The sequence below is a fragment of the Molossus molossus genome, unplaced genomic scaffold (assembly GCF_014108415.1).
Source record: "Molossus molossus isolate mMolMol1 unplaced genomic scaffold, mMolMol1.p scaffold_m16_p_4, whole genome shotgun sequence".
In the NCBI taxonomy this organism is placed as follows: Eukaryota; Metazoa; Chordata; class Mammalia; order Chiroptera; family Molossidae; genus Molossus; species Molossus molossus.
Genome location: NW_023425377.1, coordinates 26,671,733 through 26,693,749, shown reverse-complemented (window position 1 = coordinate 26,693,749; position 22,017 = coordinate 26,671,733). Strand labels below are relative to the sequence as shown.

General features: G+C 37.0%; 1 protein-coding gene across 2 annotated transcripts in view; it reads left to right on the top strand.

Annotated features, from left to right (window-relative positions):
* Window positions 1-22,017, top strand: part of RBM27 (RNA binding motif protein 27) — a 91,567-nt gene that overhangs the window by 18,356 nt on the left and 51,194 nt on the right. The window contains exons 4-9 of one of the 2 annotated variants that reach the window (XM_036240554.1): window positions 2,069-2,163; window positions 2,848-3,041; window positions 3,801-4,064; window positions 5,481-5,774; window positions 9,396-9,530; window positions 20,643-20,807. In XM_036240554.1, the coding sequence (XP_036096447.1) occupies window positions 2,069-2,163; window positions 2,848-3,041; window positions 3,801-4,064; window positions 5,481-5,774; window positions 9,396-9,530; window positions 20,643-20,807 (1,147 nt within the window). The remainder of the gene's footprint in view (window positions 1-2,068; window positions 2,164-2,847; window positions 3,042-3,800; window positions 4,065-5,480; window positions 5,775-9,395; window positions 9,531-20,642; window positions 20,808-22,017) is intronic. The other variant, XM_036240553.1, reaches the window with a different exon arrangement.

Below are 22,017 nucleotides of genomic sequence, written 5' to 3'. Positions count from 1 at the left end.
GGAGAAAGAAAAGCAAAAAAAAAAAGTACCCGTTAGCCATCACCCTTCAAGTCTTCTTCCCTACCCCCCATTCCTAGATAACCATTAGTCTACTTTCTGTCTCTATGAATTTGTCTTTTCTGGACATTTCATATAAATGGAATCATACAATGTATAGTCTTTTACGACTGGCTTCTTTCATCTAATTAGCATACTGCTTTCAAGATTCATCCAGGTTATAGCACGTAGGAGTATTTCATTTTTTTAAAAAATATGTTTTTATTGATTTTTTTTTTTTTTTTTTAAAGGGAGAGAGACATCAATGTGAGAGTGAAACATCAGTTGGCTGCCTCCTGCATGCCCCCTACTGGGGATCGAGCCCACAACCTGGGCATGTGCCCTGACCAGGAATTGAACTGGGAACTATCAGTTTATGGGATAATGCTCAATCCACGGAGCCACACCAGCTAGGCCATTTTCTTTTTTCTTTATTGATTTTAGAGAGAGGAATGGGGCGGGGAGAGAGAGAGATGGAAACATCAGTGAGAGAGAACATCTATTGGCTGCCTCCTGCATGCCCCCCCACCAGGGATTTGGCCCACAACCTGGGCATGTGCCCTGACTGGGAATTGGACCAGCAACCTCTTGGTGCATGGCTTAGCACTCAACCACTGAGCCACACCGGCTGGGCCATTTTTTTTTAATGGCTGTATGGTTATATCACATTTTCTTTGTCTAGTCATCAGTTGATGGATATTCGGGTTGATAGACAAGTGCTTTACACTTTTTGGCTGTTATGAGTAATGCTGCTGTGAACATTCATTCACAAGTATTTGTGTGGCTTTATTTTTCTTTTTTCTCCTGGATCCATGGACTTTTTTTTTTTAATCCTCACCTGAGGATAGGTTATTTTAATTGATTTTTAGAGAGAGAAACATCTATGTGCTAGAGAAGCATTGATCAGTTGCCTCCCATACGCACTTTGACTGGGGAGCCAATCCTAAACCGTTTTTTTCTTTCTTTTTCTTTTAATGCTCACCAGAGGATATTTTTTCATTTAGAGCAGGAGGGAAGGAGAGAGAGAGAGAAACATCAATGTGAGAGAGACACATGAACCACAACTGAGGTACATGCCCTTGACCGGAATCGAATCTGCGATTCTTTGGCCCAGGGGCCAAGGCTCTAACCGCTGAGCCAAACCAGCCAGGGCCCCAACCCTAAACCTTTTTGTGTACTGGACGATTCTCCAACCAACTGAGCCAACCAGCCAATGCCCTTTGACTTTTTTAAGAACGGTTTTTCTCGTTAGGAATTAACACATGTTCATCAAAGAGGTCCTTGAGGAATGCAAAATAGCCAAAAGAAGGAAAAAGATTTCCAAGTTGATGTCTTTTAAGTCTCAGTCTTTAAATCTTCATACCTACCTATGTGTCCCTTGTTCTTTTCTTCACCTGTTTCTTTTCCGTAAATTTTATTTTGTTGAAGAGACTCAGTCATTCGTCCTGTAGAGTGTTTACTGTCGATTTTGCTGATTGCATCCCAGTGAAGTAATATATCCTCTGCATTTCCTGTTAATTGGTAGAGAGAGTGATTTTCAAACCTATCTAACAATTGTGTAGTGTTTTTCCCAGCACCATATAGTTGGCATATTGTGGCTGCCATTTTATAACATTCGTTAACTTTTTGTTCCTGAAACCTTTTCTATGAAATAAATCTAAAGTTCTCCTCAAATGAATTATATGTACGAGTGTATCTTATAATTAGGAAAACATAAATCATTTTACTATATGATGCTTAGAAACAGAGATTTACTATTTCTGCTGTTTGAATTTAAAGAATGAATTTTTGTTTTCCTCCTACACTGCTATTTTCTACCTTAAATCAACACTTAAAAATGAACATATTGATGGTAATTTCAGCATCTTTTTTATGTTTCCCTGTTTCCAAACTTGTGTAGATGCGATTTGACTTTAGTATTTCAATTTATTTATTTATGCCCTCTTTGTGCCAGAAAGATTATCATCAGGTGGATGTGTTTTGTAATTTGTAGAAGAACTATTCTTGTTTATAATGAGTGTTTTCTTAATAGGTATTTCAGGAGCCAGCAGCAGAGGAAGAACGAGATTGGAGAAAAAAGAAATATCCTAGTCCCCAGAAGTCTCGTTCAGAATCTAGTGAACGAAGGTTTGTGTATATTTTTAATTAGAGGGACATTAATAACTCACTTTTTAGTTACATTACAAGGGCATTAAGAGGGATTTTAAAAATACGAACTAATCTCTCTCTCTTTCTGTACTGATTAAAGAAAGAGAAAGTTACCTTTATTTTTTCCATTCTCCCTTTTTTTGTCTTTGTCATACTTTGTCTTTTTTTTTATAAACAGGCATCATTATGTGCTTTACTCAAGAGCTCAGGGATAAAAGCAGTCTCCTTAGAGAATAATAATGAAATGTTCCATTTGGTTAGGGGTGCTTAGTATTAAAATCGTCAATCATATTTTATATTATAATTAGTGCATTCTATATTTTGAATCATCAACCTACCATCAAAAAATGAGTCTTTGTTTAGGAAAACTTTGTTTTGAGCCTTTTTTTTCTCTAGTTTTAAATATCTGTATTTTCCCCACCCCTTCCTATATTTTGGATTCACCTTTTTTTTTTTTCCATTTCTCCCCACCCAGTATACTTGAGGGAATGTTGTTTCTTTTTATATAGTGGATTGGAGAAATTATGTGGTGGTCTTATGGCCTCTAAAAAAGCATAGATGTTATGAATTTTGATTCATCAAGGAGAGCATTTCATACCATCGATTTGTTTGCAGGCTTGGTTTCTATAGTGTACATATGGCTTTTATATCTGTGTATTATAGGACACGTGAGAAGAAAAGAGAAGATGGCAAGTGGAGAGACTACGACAGGTACTTTGAACGGAATGAATTGTACCGCGAGAAGTATGACTGGAGAAGAGGCAGGAGTAAAAGCCGGAGTAAGAGCCGAGGCCTGAGTCGAAGCCGAAGCCGAAGTAGGGGTCGCAGCAAAGACCGGGACCCAAATAGGAATGTTGGTGAGTAGATGAGGGTTCCCCCTAAAGACTACATAGTTGCTTATCTTCCTATATCACAAGAGTACCAGAACTTCTCTTAAAGGCAGATGGTACCTTTAATATGTCTGAGCAGTGAATAATCTGTAATTGTCTCCAAAAACTTAATAACTGATTTTGTTACAAAGATAGGGCTTTTTTCTTGGGATACTATCAAAGGAGTTTTAACTCAAAGAAAGCTATGCATAAGTGCATTATAGTATGTACATGTCTAGGCTTAAGTCGGGTTGTCTAATTGAAACAAATGCCCTTTAATCAACAAAGCTATCACTGGAGGAGGAGGATTGCTGGTCCTTGCCCTCCCACCCCCTTTTCTCTCAAAAAATAATTGATTTGCTTAAAGGTTGCCTAGAGTTTATAAAATTAAAAAGAAAAAAAAGTATATACTGGGACCCCAACCACTGATCTCTTCGGATGTCATTTTTGAAGTCAATTCTTAGATAACATTTTTATTAAATATCAGTGAGAAGCTGGCCTTTCTTTAGTGTATATTGGTGTTGATGTTATAAAAGATGATTTTATACAAGTAATTGGTTAAGATATGTCACATTGTTGATGTTCCTGCTTTTAGAATATATTAATAATGAAAGCACTTTGACATATCGATAGCTTAGTAAATTTACTACAATATTCTCTCTCCTATTTTTTAAGTGCAAAAATAAAGTTATTTTAAAAATAAATGTCTGATCTCACTTGTTTCTTATTTTTATTTTGTTTCTAAAGCAGAGCACAGGGAAAGATCCAAATTTAAGAGTGAAAGGAATGACTTGGAGAGTTCATATGTGCCTGTGTCTGCACCACCTCCAAACTCTTCTGAGCAGTATTCCTCGGGGGCCCAGTCTATTCCCAGCACTGTTACTGTGATCGCACCTGCGCACCACTCTGAAAGCACAACGGAGAGTTGGTCTAATTACTATAACAATCATAGCTCTTCCAATTCTTTTGGTCGAAACCCACCACCAAAGAGGCGATGCAGAGATTATGATGGTAAAAATTCTCTTTTATTCTGTACCCAAAAGTACTAGTAAAGCAGATGTTGCTCATACCTTTTCATTGTAGTTCAGATTTTATTAAAAGGGATGAATGAAGTGGATCTTTTTTTAGGCAGATGATTATTTACTTGTTTGATTTAGTAGTTTGGCTCTTGTTAAGAGAAATGTCAAATTTGACCTTTTGCTTTTTGTTGTTTTGTTTACTTCAGACACTGTAAGTATACCACAAAATTTGGTAGAAACTAGGAATCATAAATGTGTTTACATGTTATTTATTATTTAAGTAGGACATAGAATTAAATCATAATTCAAGTGGTACCTTACTTTCACCCTAGTCTCCCAGCCACAGAGCTCTCCTTCCCAAGGCCAGTTTAATGTGATTAATTTCTTGTGTATCTTTCTAAGCATAGTCTCTGCATAAAGAGCTTCCTCAATATTTTTAGGCTTCTTAGTATTATGTATGTCCAAAAATGTGTTTCACCTTTATTGATGCACTTTTGGGGTGAAAAAATGCTGCAATGAAGAACCTGGTACATGGTGTCCATTTGAATATTTTATTTATTTTTTAAAATATGTTTTTAATGATTTGAGAGAGAGAGAGAGAAAGTGAGAGGGAGAGCAAGATAGAAACATTGATGAGAGATCAACATCAGTCAGATCAAACCTGCAACCCAGGCATGTGCCCTGACCTGGAATCAAACCAGGACCTCTCAGTCCATGGGACAACACTCAGTCCACTGAGACACACCGTCTGGGCTCCACTTGAATATTTTAAAGATTCAACTTGCAGATATAGCAAGAATGGTTGCTTTAGAATAATATGAAACTAGGTAGTGGAAATTAGATAATCTAATTCAAGTCTTTTATCTCCCCCCAGCCTGCTCCCATCCTTTGTTAAATTGATATTCGTTAAAAAATATCTGAATTTTTATTATGAAAATTTTATAGTAAATGAGTTAATAGTAGCTAGTAGCCTGTTCTTGACTCTATTATAATTTGCTAGCTCAACAAATCATAGTGTCATAGTGTAAAAAGTAGAGTACACCTGCCCTGACCTCAGGGATATGTGATGATTTATAGAATGACACTTAAGAAGGGTTTAGACTCCTTAAAGAAAAAAATTTTTTTCAAAAAAAAATCGATGTGAGGGAGACACATTGATTGGTTGCCTCCTGCATGACCCTGACCAGGGTCAGGGACCGAGCCTCAACCGAGGTATGTGCCCTTGACCAGAATCGAACCCACGACTTTTTGGTCTGTGAGCTGATGCTCTCTAACTGCTGAGCTAAACCGCCCAGGGCTTCCTTGGAGAAAATTTTATAATTTTGATTGGTGGGTGTTTTGGGAATTTTTTTGTTTGTTTTCTGAACTTTAAGTAGATCATAATAAGATTCTTCTTTTGTTGTTACAGAAAGAGGATTTTGTGTACTTGGTGACCTTTGTCAATTTGACCACGGAAATGATCCCTTGGTTGTTGATGAAGTTGCTCTGCCAAGCATGATTCCTTTCCCTCCACCTCCTCCTGGGCTTCCTCCTCCACCACCTCCTGGAATGTTAATGCCTCCAATGCCAGGCCCAGGCCCAGGCCCAGGTCCAGGCCCTGGCCCTGGCCCAGGCCCAGGTCCAGGTCCTGGCCATAATATGAGACTTCCTGTTCCCCAAGGACATGGCCAGCCTCCACCTTCTGTTGTGCTTCCCATACCAAGTAAGTATGTATTAATTGACTTTTTCTTTATTGCAGAATTACATTCCAAAGAATCTGTCCCTTTCAGCTCACTTGACATTACATTTAAAGTTTTTGTAAAGTAAATTAATAATGGAATTCAGAATATATTTGTATAATTAAGATATTATTTCCTTTTTCTCATCCATTGTTGCATGCATTATTTGTTGCACTCCAAGTGTAAATTTTATCAGTAGTGGCCTAAGCTATATTGACCTGGAGTCAAAATCTTGCTAAGTTGATAGCATCTTTAAAAAGCAAGTATTTTAAAGATGTCAGAGAAAAGAACAGCCAGTAACCTTGGCCATTGTGGCTCAGTTGGTGGGAGCGTCATCCCGTGCACTTGAAGTTTTCAGGTTCAATTCCCAGTTGAGGCACATACCTAGGTTCCGGGTTTGATCCCTAGTCAAGACGCATATGGGAGGCAACTGATTGATGTATCTCTCTCCTTTCCTGTCTCCCTCTCTCTTCCTCTCAAATCAATTAACAACAACAACAAAAAGAACATGCCAATAGTTTAATGAAGTTTCCTAGTCTTTAAAAAAAATTTCAAAATATTTAAATAATTTTTTTTTTTTTTATCCTCACCCGAGGACATTTTTTCACATTTTGTTCAGATAAAGTAGGAGGGGGAGAGAGAGAAACATCGACGTGAAAGGGACACATCGAGTGGCTGCCACCCGCATGACCCAACCAGGGCCGGGGACAAACTGCAACCGAGGTACGCGCCCCTAGCGGGAACCGAACCCGAGTCTCTCCAGACCGCAGGCCAATGCTCCAACCGCTGAGCCAAACCGGCCAGGGCTATTTAAATAATTTTTAAAAACTTTTATTAATTAAAGTTTATATTAAACTTTATATTTTTGAAATTGTAATAGACTGACAAGAAATTGCAAAGATAGTTTAGCATGATTCCGTGTATCAATCACCTAGCTTTCCTGCAACAGTGTTCTATATAGAACACATTTCATTCCAGTTGCTAAAGGTTTTGAGATATTTAGTACGCTTTTATTATAAAAGCGGTTGGAGCATTGGCCTGCAGTCTGGAGAGACTCGGGTTCGGTTCCCGCTAGGGGCGCGTACCTCGGTTGCAGTTTGTCCCCGGCCCTGGTTGGGTCATGCGGGTGGCAGCCACTCGATGTGTCCCTTTCACGTCGATGTTTCTCTCTCTCTCTCTCTTCCTCTCTCTCCCTCCCACTCTGTCTGTACAAAAAATGGAAAAATGTCCTCGGATGAGGATAAAAATAAATAAATAAAAAAAATAAATAAATAAAATAAAATAAAAAAAAACTTTTATTATGGAAAATTTCAGATATACACAGAGATGGAATAATATGTATACCATATGTCCCATTATCCAGTTTCAGTGGATTATCAATATTCATCTGTTTTTGTCTCATCCACCCCTCCATCTTTTTTGGTTTGTTAATTTTTGCTGGAGTAAATGTCAAGTGTCATATTATTTTTCAAGTATATGCTTCAGTATGAGTCTCTTCACTGAAAGAACTGTTTTTTGTTTTTTTATAAAAAAATAGTTAACATGTTGTTATTACATCTACCAAAATTAAGATTAAGAAATATTTGAGCCCAGCCAATGTAGCTCAGTGGTTGAGTGTCGACCCACGCATCAAGAGGTCGCTGGTTCGATTTCTGGTCAGGGCACATGCCCAGGTTGTGGGCCCGATCGCCAGTGGGGGGTATGCAGGAGGTGGCCAGTTGATGTTCTCTCTCATTGATGTTTCTATCTCTCTCTCCCTCTCCCTTCCTCTTTCTCTAAAAGCAATATAGGAAAAAAAAAGGAAAGAAATATTTGAAAATTATCATTTAAAAAACCTTAACAGTTCTGATTTATGAGAAACAGAAGTAAGACTAAACTTTTTAAATGTAATTGAAAAAATTATGGGGTGAATAAATTACATATGTGCAACGATATAAGAAAATGTCTACTTGATGACATTGTTAGGAGATTACAAACTGTTATTTTAAAAAATAATTATCATTCAGTTTAAGTGGTAAAGCACCTTAAAATTTTATTTATTTATTTATTTATTTATTTATTATCCTCATCGAAGACATGCTTTTATTGATTTATTTTTAGAGAGTTAGGTAGGGGGGTGGGGGAAAGAGAAACATCAAGAGGGAAACATCTTTTGCCTGCTGTGCATGCTCCAACCAGGGATCAAACCCGAGACCTTTTGGTGTACAGAGTGATGTTCTAGTCAACTGAGCCATGCTGGCCAGGGCTACTTTTTATTTTTGAAATTGTAATAGACTGACAAGAAATTGCAAAGATAGTTTAGCATGATTCCGTGTATCAATCACCTAGCTTTCCTGCAACAGTGTTCTATATAGAACACATTTCATTCCAGGTGCTAAAGGTTTTGAGATATTTAGTACATAAATTTGGTCAATAAAATATGTTTTTTTTTAACTTAGCATTTGGGAATATTTACTATTGTCATGTAACTAGTACAATTGTAAAGCTCAAGTTGAGATTTTATTTCCAGGTAAAATAGTATTTTTATGTATACAGAATAAAAATTATCTCAGTGTGGTAATATAATTTTTTAAAAGTTAAATCTAAGACTGTCATTTCCCCCCAATATTTTGCTATGAAAAATTTTAAGGAAACAGAAAAGTTGAAAGAACTGTACACTGAACATCCATATATATTCACCATCTAGGTTCTGTAATTAACATTTACCGTATTTGTATTATTACATGTCTTTTCATCTTTTATTTATTTCAGTGTGTTGCAGTCATTAGTATGCTTAAAACACGTTTAGCTTGAGCGTTCTATAGAACTTGACTGTCACCCCAGAGAGTTTGTTCAAGTCTCTTCCCAGCCATTTCTCACTCCTACCCTCAGAGGCAACCAATGCTGCTTTTTTCACCCTAGATCAGTTTTCTGTTTTAGAACTAAATGTTTTAATTACATAACTTCACAGTGCTTAAGCCTCCATATATCAAATTCCTTAATTCTGTTCTAAGCCAAAGTAGTATTTAAAGTATGACTATCCAAATTAGTACTTGTATAGTGAGGTTTTTTTGTTTTTCTTTAATTTTTTTCTTTACTGATTTTAGAGAGCGGGGAAGGGAGAAGGAGATAGAAATAGAAACATCGACGAGAGAGAACATCATTTGGCTGCCTCCTGCATGCCCCCCACTTGGGATTGGGCCCACAACCTGGGCATGTGCCCTGACCAGGAATCGAACCGGCGACCTCTTGGTGCATGGGTGGATGCTCAACTACTGAGCCACATCAGCTGGGCAGGTCTTTTTTTTTTAATCCTCACCCGAGGATATTTTTCTCATGGATTTTTAGAGAGAGTGGAAGGGAGGGAGGGAGAAGATAGAAAGAAAGAGGGAGGGAAACATCAATGTGAGAAAGACACATTGATTAGTTGCCTCCCACAGTGCCCCCATTGGGGGCCGGATATTGAACCTGCCACCCAGGTATGTGCCCTTGACTGGGAGATGAATTCACGACCCTTTGGTGTGTGGACTGACACTGTAATAACTGCGCCACACCGGCCAGGGCTATAGTGAGTATTTTTATTAGTTGGGAAATATTGATGATCTTTCACTTTTTATTTTCCACAGGACCACCCATAACACAGTCAAGCTTAATAAACAACCGTGACCAGCCTGGGACAAGTGCAGTGCCCAATCTTGCACCAGTGGGAGCAAGACTACCTCCTCCTTTACCCCAGAACCTCCTTTATACAGTATCAGAACGTAAGTGAATGTTTGACCTAAAATTGCTAGGCTGTAGAGAAGCCAGTTTTTTTCATATCAGTGTTATACTTTAAAAAATATATTTAATTTGTATTTCTATGGATTGTGCTATGTAAAATTGTATTTACAGGGTAGTTTACTGTGTGGTTATGCTATATAGCTGGATTTTAATTTTGTGTGATAATGGGAGAGAAGAGCAAGTTGTGTGTTGGAGAAGTCTGCTGTGCTGTAGGGCAGCAACATTTAGTCTCTTCTAAAGTAAATTTACTTTGAAGCTTCTGTTAAAAAATTGTTCCTCTGATTGAATATCCAAAACATAAGACTTTATTTCCTAAGAGCATACAAAAGATTGGATAAAATGTACCTAATAATTATTTAACTTGTATACTGAAATGAAGATAGAGAGCATCATTTAAATTAATATTTAGTGTTAGGTTATTTATGGCATTATATTTAAGTGTAGTAATATGTTTTTCTTGAACTCTAATTCTTTTTTATTTATCAGGTGATTTCTTTTGTTGTTTATAGTTTGCCGAGGCTTTTAAAAACGGTCTTTCTCCAAAAACATAAAAATAAGGTAGTTGGTTGTTAAAAATGTTGGATTGTGAGATTTTCTTTATAGAGCCAGGTAACTATGGATACATTTTTTTATGTAACTTTATCATAAACATTTTTTCATCTCTATCATGTTATAGAGAGGCAGTTCAGCAAAGTAATTAAGCCCAGGTTCAAATCCTGGTTTTATTCCTTCATTGTCATTGTGACATTGGGCAATTTACTTAACTACTCTGTATCTCAATTCCTGTTCTGTAAAATGGAGATCATAATAACATTACTCACCTCATTAAGGTTGTTTTGAGGAATAAATTAATTAATGCATATAAAGCTTCTAGAATGATACCTGGCATCTTGTAAGCTATATGTAAGGATGTTATTATATTATTGGAGGTATTATTACCTTGTTAAGCTTCAGCCTCTCTGAAATCATACCTGTTATTTTCTAATTAAGTCTCTACCTCTACCATCTCTGTCTTTATTTGTCAATGGAAATGCCACCCACCTAATCACCTGGAATGAATCTGACAGGACTGTCTCATTGCTTTGCTTTTTTATATTTAATTAATCAAAATAAATTTTTCTGTTTTTCTTTGAAGTAGCCCTTTCTCTCTGTTTCTACTATGGCTTCTGCTCTCATCCACACTTGAATCACCTCACATTTGATTACTGCTACTATCTTCTTGACCTCATTATGTTTCACCTCACTAAGTCACATCACATAATGTTGCTAAATTAATTTTTCTGAGAAAAACTAGTTCCTTGTGAGAACTCTTCAGTGGCCACTTACTTCCTTCTAAAGCATAAATGAACCTCTCTTTATGGCTTCTAACTCTTTCTATAATGTACCTCTCCCTTCTTGGTAATGTCTTTTCACTATTTCCTAACATGCATCTTCTCTGGTCAGGTCCTGTCTGTGCCCCTGTCATGGCTCAACTTTCTTTTTCTGTCTTTAGTCCTAGTAATATGCTCTCCTATTCCTTTTTTTAAATCCTCACCGGGGATATTTTTCCATTGATTTTCAGATAGAGAGGGGGAGGGAAGGGTAGGGGCAGGAGAGAAACATCGATGCGAGAGAGACACATCAATTGGTTGCCTCATTCACTACCCCAACCAGGGCCAGGATCGAACTGCAACCAACGTACGTGTCCTTGACTGAATCGAACCTGTGACTCTTTGGTCTGCGGGCTGATGCTCTAAGCACTGAGCCAAACTGGCCAGGGCTGCTCTCCTATTCCTTTAAGACCCACATCTTCTAAGTACATGGGGAGCATCATTGCTCTCTTCTAAACTCCTACGGTACCAAAAAGCATTTGTTACATAAAGACATGTAATTGTATATAGGCCTATTGTTTGATTTCTTTTCACATATGTAAATCTTATGTTCAGCTAAGCTTCAGAACAGAAACCATATCTGATTCTTAAGTAATTGTTCTTCCTATTTCATACTTAGTATGTCATAGTCTTCTAATTACTATAGCGTCTTTTTAAAGTGTATGTTGGTTTTACTGCAGATCTCATTTTTAATAACGGAAAATTTCAAACATATATAAAAATAAAGAAGACAATATAATGAACTCCCATGTACCTATCACCTACCTTCAATGGTTATCAATCCTTTTTCATCTATTCCCCCTGAATCAACTCCTAACACTATTTTGTAATGCCTTTGAACCTGTAAATATGAAAATGGATTATTTTTCTGAGAGTTGAGTCTGTTTTATATAGCACATCTTCATTTTATTACATTTAGCATTATGACTCATGATAAAAATTCCATTTTGTTCTTATTTTTTTGGTTAATCCTCACCTGAGGGTATTTTTCCATTGATTTCTTAGAGCAGGAGGGAGAGAGAAAGAGAACATTGATGTGAGAGAGGCACATCCATTGGTTGCCCTCTGCACAACTCTGATCAGGGCCAGGGATCGAACCTACAACCCAGGTGTGTACCCTTGACTGGGAATCAAACCTGCAACGCTTTGGTCCACAGGCCAACATCCTAACTGCTGAGCCAAACCAACTAGGGCTTTTTCTTAAAATCTGGCAATTGTTTATTTTAATATTGTTAAATTTGACATTGTGACTTACTTTATAAAAATTCCATTTTGATTTTAATTTGTAAAAATCTAGCAGTTATCATTTCATTGACTCAGCTTAATATTCATTAATTCAACATTTATTGAGTGCCTACTATGTGCTAGGCATTGTACTGTATACTGAAGAGCCAAGATGAACAAGATATCTGACCTCATGTTTCTTGAAGATGATTTTCTGTTTCTTTGTTTTTTAAGTTTATTTCCTTTTATTGATTCTAGAGAGAGAGGAAGGGAGAGGGAGAGGGAGAGGAAAAGGGAGAGAGAGAGAGAGAGAGAGAGAGAGAGAGAGAGAGAAACATCAGTGAGAGAGAACATTGATTGGCCACCTCCTGCATGCTCCCCACTGGGGATCAGGCCCACAACCTGGGCATGTGTCCTGACCGGGAATCGAACCGATGACCTCTTGGTGTACAGGTCAATGCTCAACCACTGAGCCACACTGACCGGACAGATTTTCTATTATTTTTTTTAAAACAAGACTATCTTGTGGTATATTGTAAAGGCCTTTTAGAGCAGAAATTCCAAACTTCTGTTTTTCAGAGGCTGGCAACATTTCTAAGAAAATTTGGGAGACCAGTAGAGTTAGCAACTTCTTATTTTGCCACATTAAGGACTTTATATGAAAATATCTAATATTTCAATTTTAAAAATACATTCAAACCCTGGCCTGTTTGGCTCAGCAGTTAGAGCGTTGGCCTGCAGTCTGGAGAGACCTGGGTTCGGTTCCCTCTAAGGGCATGTACCTCGGTTGCAGTTTGTCCCCGGCCCTGGTTGGGTCGTGTGGGTGGCATCCACTCAATGTGTCCCTTTCACGTCGATTTTTCTCTTTCTTTCTCTCTCTCTCTCTCTCTCCCTCCCTCCCTCCCTCCTACTCTATCTGAACAAAATATCGAAAAATGTCCTCGGGTGAGGATAAAAAAATTAAAAAATAAATAAATAAAATAAAGATACATTTAATATTCCAAAAAGACAACATCAAAATAAAGGACAATTCTTTTATATTTGATTTCATGAAATAGTGTTTTTTTTCTATTTTGACTCAGACCAATGAAAGGTGATAACTTTCTGTTTACATTTGTGATTTACTGCTTTAGAGGAGAATAGTCCTCTAATAATATAATAATATTATAATAATCTGTGTCAGTGTTTATAAAGAGATTTAGTTGGTTGGCAACTGAATATTTGGAAAGCTAGAAATATTCATATTGGGAAATTTAATTTTTTATTTAATGACATTTATTTGAAGTGGTTTGGGGGAGGTAGCTTGAAGATTGTAGGGGAAGTAATTAAAGCCCCCAAAGTCCTTGGCATGGTCTTTGGGACTCAAAACACAGGCTGTGATTGGTGGGCACTTTCCTCAAAGCCCACATAAGGGTTTGGCTTTGTTCTGCATAGCCAGTGCCCCAGGACAGGGCTGATTGAGGGACCAGACAAAAGTGCTGGGCTGGAAGGATGGACAGGATTCCACAGGATATCGGACAATTTAAAACTGTGCTATGCGAACTACTTTTTACCTTTCTTTAAAGTTAAAATTTGATCTAAAATTTATAGAGAAATTTGAAAACCTAAGTAATAGTTTCTGTTAGCAATCTTAACATAAACATTTTTGGTATAGTATTGTTTTTTTTTTTTTCTTTTTTACAGATAGAGTGGGAGGGAGAGAGAGGAAGGGAGAGAGAGAGAGAAACATCGACGTGAAGGGACACATCAAGTGGCTGCCACCCGCACGACCAACCAGGGCCGGGGACAAACTGCAACCGAAGTACGTGCCCTTAGCGGGAACCGAACCCGGGTCTCTCCGGACCGCAGGCCGACGCTCTAACCGCTGAGCCAAACTGGCCAGGGCTTTTTTTTTTTTTTTTTTTTTTTTTTTTTTCTCTGTATTGTTTTTCATTCATACATTTTTTTTATGTCTTTCTATTCAGTTGATTTAAAAAAAAAAATTGTTTTAGTGCTTTAATAAAATTGCCTTTCAGAATTATTTGTTTATTTTTGTAAATACTATAATCAGTAATTTCAAAAAAAATTTAGAGCTTCTTTCAGTTCAAATTAAGTAAAAAGCTATATGTATGTTTGTATTATAAGAGAGAACTTGAACTATTCTTAAAAGTTGAACAGGTTGAGAGATTTTAAATTATGGATATTTTATCATTAAAATTACTATTAAAATTCATAGCATAGTCTGGCCAATGTGGCTCAGTGGTTGAGTGTTGGCCCATGCACCAAGAGGTCTGCTGGTTTGATTCCTGGTCAGGACACATGCCCAGGTTGTGGGCCCGATCCCCCGTGGGTGGCATGCAGGAGGAGGCCACTCAATGTTCTCGCTCATTGATGTTTCTCTCTTTCTCTCCTTTCCTCTCCCTTTAAAATCAATATATATATATATATGTATGTATATATTATATGTTTAAAAATAAATACAAATAAAATTTGTAGTACCGAAAATGGAATAAATGGAAAACAGCAAATCAAACAGTATTTAGTTGTGAAAATTATGTCATTAGGGACCCAAAGTAAATATAGAAAAATGAAATCTCAATTTTTGTAGGTTAAACATATAGGACTGTGCTCAGTGCTAGCTATATACTGATGAATAAGGAATGATTTTTCTCTTGAGCAAAAAGTATAAAAATGGGAAAGAAATATGTAAAAAAAACAAAACAAAACTCAAAACCAATTACAGTGTATAAAAACTAAGTGAACACAGTGCCTCAGAAACACAAGTGACAAAGGAACTAATTCTGCCAAAAAGGAAACATTCATATAATCTGTAATTGTCAGTTGTTTTGAAAGAGGAAAATTGAATGTTTAAAGAAAAATAAATCAAGTATAAATCCTAGATATTTAAAAGTTAATGTCAGATGCTTTTGGTTTAAGAAAAAACCTTTCAACTTTTGTTAACATGTCACAGATACTGTTACCCTGAAAAGGAATGAAATAATAAGGTGTAAATGGAATTGTTTGGAAAGACAGCAGTATCATACACCTATTAAAATCAACTATTTCCTCTGAAGTATTTAAACATTTTACCCAAATTTGAAGTCATCAACTCAGTATCTGTTGTTTGGGTTTTCACAGGATCATTTTTTAAATTTTTTATCCTCACTCAAGGACTTTTTTTTTTTTCTTATCCTCACCTGAGGACATTTTTTCATTTTTTTGGTTCAGATAGAGTGGGAGGGAGAGAGAGAGAGAGAAACATTGACATGAAAGGTACACATTGAGTGGCTGCCTCCTGCACGACCCAACCAGGGCTGGGGACAAACTGCAACCGAGGTACATGCCCTTAGCGGGGACCGAACCTGGGACTCTCTGGTCTGCAGGCTGGCACTCTTAACTGCTGAGCCAAACTGGCCAGGGCCACAGGATCATTTTTAAATGGACTCTTTTCTGTCTTAATTTTGGTCTTTTCTTTTGCTTCTTTGTAGAAGATAGTAGAAATATTTTATTACTGCTAATCTCATTGTACTAGGTGTGTAGAAAATAGTAAGTAGAATATAACATCCTGGATTCTAGAGACTGATTTTTAGGTTGAAGGCAGTTGTCCACCTTCAAATGAATTTACATAAATTATCTTTATCTTTCTGTAACTACATTCCCTATTATCAACAATGTAAAATTATTCATACACTATATTCCTAAACTTGAGATTCCTCATTTAATTCTGTGGAAGGTATATTATTTCTCTGTGCACAATCATGAGTTTTGATGTTTAGAGCAGTAAATCAGTCTCCAGCAGAATCATTGTGTATTGTTTAGTTTTTCTCCCTTTGTGTCTTACTTGGATTTGTGTTGTAGTAGTTGTCTTTTTGCCTATTTGAACATAGAAATATTCATTCAAAGAAATAATTGTCATTGGGATATTTTTAATAAATAAGCTTTCATCTCTTCTTTAAATGGCTCTATTGAGTTTCTACTATGTACCAGGTATGGTGTAAGCCCTGGAACATCAGAAAGTGTGCCAGGGACCTTCGATTTGCTAATAGAGAAGACACATGATAAAATGGCCCAATAATTTGGAAGTATAGCTGTGTATTTTTTCTAACTGGGCTTTTAGTTTAAACTTACCTTGGGGTTTTTTTTCCTTGCAAATTCTCTTTAAAATAAAATCAGGAAAATTACAAAGAATAGCTAAATTTTGAGTTTGAATAAGGACTGTCTTCATCTCACCAGAGTTCATAATAATGTGAGTATGTTACTGTCAGGCATGTAAGATATGAACACATTAAGATATGAATATGAACTTGGCATGTTTGGAGTTTGGAATTATGCAGTCATACTCTGCACTGATTAAAACTAAACTGAGTGCATATAAATTGTGAATGGCTCATCTTCTGCATTTTTGTCACCTATTTGTTTTTTTAAAAACTTTGTTATGGAAAATTTCAAATATACACAGAAGAGCAAATACTATATAGTAATCCTTATGTACTCATTTATCGGCTTTGGTGTTTATAAACATATGATTAGTCTTGCTTCATTTAAAACTCACCACTGTCTAGATTATTTTGGAACAAGCCCCAAACATAACATTTCATCTGTAAAAACTTAGTTATGTACCTCTAAAAGATGAAGATTAAACACACATGATCAGAGTACTTTATCACACTTCCCAAAAAGTGTAACAATTGCCCTTTGTCAAAAATGCAGTCAGTGTTCCTGCCCCCCCCCCTTTTATCCTCACCCAAGGAAATTTTTTTTTGTGTTTATCTTGAGATATAGCGAGAGGGAGAGAGGGAGGAAGAGAGAGAGAGAAACATCGATGTGAGAGACACATTGAGTGGTCGCCACCCACATGACTCCAACAGGGGGCAGGGACAAACTGCAACCGAGGTACACGGTCCCCAGCGGGAACCAAACTCGGGTCTCTCTGGTCCAAGGACTGATGCTCTAACTGCAGCGCTAAACCAGCCAGGGCCATATTTCCCTTTTATAGCTGATGAATTTGAAGCTGGATCCAAAGTACATCTATTATACTTAGTAGATATGTTTCTTAAGTCTTTAAAATAATTTCCTTTCCTTTCTTTTGTTTCCCCCTTGATAGTTATTTTTTGAAGAAAGATAATTTGTTTTGAAGAATTTTTTTTTACATTCTGGACTTGGCACATTTATCTCCTGGTGTCATTTAATCATTCATCTATCCCCTGTATTTCCTGAAAATTGGAGGTTAGAGCTAGAGACTTAATTAGGTTCACATTTGGCTTTTTCTTTTGGGGGCATGAATATTTTATTGATGGTGTTATATACTTCCTACTGCAGTACATCATCATGTACATAATACCAAGTTGTCTCCTTTCTGTGTTATAAATATTCATCAGTTTGTATAGGTGTTTTTATCCTGATTCATCCATTTTAACGGTTGCTCATGGTTTCAGCAGCCATTGCAATTATTGCCTAGATCTGTTGTTTCATTAGGGGTTATAAAAGTGTGATATTGTGCCCTGGCCGGTTTGGTTCAGCGGTTAGAGCGTCAGCCTGCGGTCCTGAGAGACCCGGGTTCGGTTCCCGCTAAGGGCGCGTACCTAGGTTGCAGTTTGTCCCCGGCCCTGGTCGGTTGTGCGGGTGGCAGCCACTCGATGTGTTCCTTTCACATCGATGTTTCTCTCTCTCTCTCTGTTCCTCTCTCTCCCTCCCACTCTACCTGAACAAAAAAAAATGGAAAATGTCCTCAGGTGAGGATAAAAAAAAAAAAAAAAAAAAAAAGTGTGATATTGTAATTATATAATTTCTTCTATGTTTATTAGCTAGCATTCTACAAAGTAAAACTCGGCAGTGTTTACTATTTGGTTAACCTAAAATGCAGTTTTGACAGGAAAGACAGGATCAATGCTTGTTTCTTTTCATTTATCGGTTTCAGAAAAATGAATTGGTTTCCTAGTATCTTCCAAAGGGGACCACTGTATTTTTCTTTGAATATCATAATGAACTCATGGATTTTTAATATTTGATATGTTTCACTGCCTTACTGCACTTTTCGATGTCCAAATTTCATCTTTGAGTGTCTTCATGTTGGCTCCTGCACGTTGTTTTGTTTTTGACATGCTAGTGTTTGATAGCCATCTTGCTTCTGGAAGAATAAGGTATAACAAGGCGCACCACCAGGTTCATCTTATAAATTGTTTGCCCAAATCTAGAATCAGCCTTTTATCAAAGGAACTGTTTATTTTTGAAATAGTATTTAAGAGACTTCAATATGTGTTGAAGAAAATTAGGCTTCATCTGAGTAAACAGCCATCTTTCTGAAGTGTTTGAACGCATGTTCTTTGTCATTTGTTTAAAAAAAAAAGGCATTGTGTAAGCTAGCCCTTTAGTTTCCAATTTACTTTGAGATAGTTACTAATTAAATATACTTGGTACATTGAGTGCTGTATCATAAATTTAAACTAGTCACATGGACTGAAATGTGTACTTCTGTTTTTTTTCTCCTTAGCACACTACTTCATTCTGCAAGGAATTGTCTGCAGTAGGTCATTCTCACAACTTTTCGATCATTGAGGATATGTTGAATTGTTTTTGCAGTATAAAGATTGATCTTTTTCTAATGTAAATTTTGAAGGGATTGGTGCTGGGCATACAGTATGTAGTTTGCTGTACAGTTTATGTGGCACTTCCTCCTTTGTTTGTATATGGGAAGAGAAGGTAATAAAGTTTAGCACATCCATTTCCCTTCTACATTTACTGTGAAATCAAGTGGTTGCTTTGTGGCTTGTCCTATTAAGGTGTATTAAAAATCTCATGGAATTTTACAAGTTTTAGGTCATTTTGTTACTAGAAAGGAGCCTGGCCCTGAGTGGGTCTGCCTAGGGCCAGCCGGTAGTATGTGTGTGTGGGAAGAGGGGGGGGGGGGTACTTGACTTCATGCAGGAAAAGTTTTATAACATGAGTCCAGGTGAATTTTAGAGGACATTTATTAAAACTGGGGACAATGAAACAAGGAAGGGCTGGGGAAATGAGCCTAAGCTAGTCTGCTTTGGCTTACTAAGTGAGAGGAAAAAGAGGCCTCGGGGACAGGTTCAGGGGAGTTGTCTGGGACAAACTGCTGCTGCCCATTGCTGTCCTGATTGCAAGCCTCTCAGGTCCCTTAGGGTTTAGGAGATGCATGCCTGTGGGGGAGAAGCGCAGGTATTCTCCTGGGAAGGAGAGTTTGAGATGGGTCTTTTGTCTTGAGGCTTTTATTTCTCTCTTGTAGGTGGGAATATTAGCAGGGTGGGTCTCAGGAATCTTAGGGGTGGTGGGGAAGGGTTTCAACAGAATATTCATGTTTTCTAGGTGTGCTCCTTCAGGGTTGTGGTCTTCACTGATTGGTCAGTGTCAGGGGGGGTCATTAGTCATTGCAGCTGGTCCTGGTGTCGCCCACCTGGTTTTGCTGCTTTTCTAGGTCTGGAGCTAAAATACAACTTGAGATCTACATGTTACCTTTAGGGAGGTGATCTTTGTATCTGTTGTAAATTGCTGTCAGTTTGTTTAGTTGTCTGCCTCAGTTTCTCTATTCCACATATCCTGGCTTACTGGCCTGTCTCAGTTTCATCAGGTGTTTAAAAGATTCTGAATTCACTTTATTTTGTCACTTAGTGAATATCTGACTTTAGATATAAAATGTTAAGTAAATCTTATAAATAGGTCTCATATGGGGTAGTTTGTGAAAAAGATACTATTAAATGACTAACCAAAGGGAGGTTTTGCTCCTTGATACCTTGTCTTTTTAATCTTGTTCTACAATATTTGGCTTCATTGTGTCTGTTCTTACATCAACATATATAACCTTAAATGTGCTTCTTTTGCAAAGTGATTCTTTATATTGTGATAATTTCATATATACAGTGGCTTGTCTGTTTATCTGGGGGTTTGTCGTTTTTTTCCTTTGTATTTGTTACCCACCTGCTTATGGGATAACAAATTTTCACTTTCTTAATTTTTTTCTTTTGAACATTTCTTATTCTTTATGAGGTTATGCTTATGGTGGATTGTTTTTTTATTTTTTTATTTTCTAACGTTCTTTTATTACTGTTTTTTTTTTTTTTTTCCCTGTTCCCAGATATGGGAGTATATTTTTGTGCCAACCTGAAATTATGTGTTTGAGGAGGAGTGTATTGGTTTTGTCTTTTAACAGATGTGACAGCCTTTAATCGCATGTCTCATTGGATACAAAACTACATGCATAACAGCTCAGAGTTCATAACTCTGATATGGTTGATTGTTCAAATTAGCACATAGTTATTTTACTTAAATGTATAAAAGATGAAGATTATGCAGTTTTACTACCTATTTCTTACTCTTTCTTTATACCTCAGTGCATCCTAACCAGTTTGCATGTTTATTTCTTGAGTTACCTCTTTCTCAAATACTGTTCCTATTGGTGTACTTTCTTTGTTCTTGGCTCGAATCTTGGGAAGTACATCATTACCTAAGAGAAGCTTGTGACCCTTGAATCCAGCTGCCCTCCTATTCTTTTCTCTATAGGACAGCCCATGTACTCTCGTGAACATGGTGCTGCTGCATCTGAGCGACTTCAGTTGGGGACACCGCCTCCTCTGTTGGCAGCTCGTTTGGTGCCACCTCGAAACCTCATGGGATCCTCCATTGGGTACCATACCTCAGTCTCCAGCCCCACCCCTCTGGTCCCAGGTAAGCTTTGCTACAGATGGCCATCCACCTCTCTGATCTTGTGTACCATATGCTGGCCAGCCTAAGAGGACCTGGCATCCTGATCTGCTGTCAGAGATTCCTGTTAAAGCTCATAGGTAGTTTTTTTTCTGTTCTTCTTTGGTTTGTCCCTAGTGGCTGCTAGATGATGAGGCCTCCTGTGTGTCTATCATCTCTGGTGTCTTCTGTATTTATTTTCAGTGCCTCGGTAACAAAAGTCATGCTTGTTCCTTAAACTAGTTTCTAATATGATAGATAGGAAGAGAATATGTACTTGTATGTTTTCTAATCAGTTATATATTACAAGAAAAACTAGGTTAATTTGTCTTTAAAACAAAACAAAAACATCTGGTTTCTCTCTGATTGTGGATAAGCATTGTCTTTTTTTTTTCTCTGCCCCTTGTATGGACTGGCTGTATAACGTAGTGATTTCTTGAAAACTCTTTTCTATTGCATGTACATTTTGAAGATCTATGGAGTGCTTTGTGGGTTCTCATGAAGTTTTTAATATTTCTCACTTTGCCTTTCGATTTCAGTTCATTATAATTAACTACATAAAGGACTTTTAAGTTTCTTGAGTTTTGTGTTACTCCCAGGAATTATAGAACAAGGTCATTTGATTATGTAACGTCAAAACTTTCTGCAGCCTTAACTTGTAGATTTTCTGTCAAGAGAACCAAGTGGTACTGAAAACTTTTTTTGTTATAATTTGATGGTCTTACACTCTGAATCATAGAACTGATTGGTCAGTAGTAAAGATTTTATAGCTGAAATTTAATCTGAATGACTTAAAGAATTTTTCCATTGAGGAAAAATGAAGAAATGCGAGGACTTCTAAATCACAGTTGTGAAAATCAGTGTCTTCATTCAGTCTTAAACCTTTCATTTTATATAGGATGAAGAGGATAGATACCATTTGCAGATCAACACATTCAGAATTTTTATTAACACTAACAAAATAGTTATTTAGCATTAGAATTTTAAAAATTAAAAAATTGGCTGTTTAGAAGATACAGGGCAAGCAATAAATGTGGCATTGATGGGGTGGGTGGTAGTAAGATAATGATTACATTGATAAATATAAAATTTATCTTATTTAGCTTTTTGAAATAAAACACTTGAAATATGTATTATGTATGAAACCACTGTTGTCTCTCTAGTTTAAAGTGCAGATAACCTAATTAATAGATCT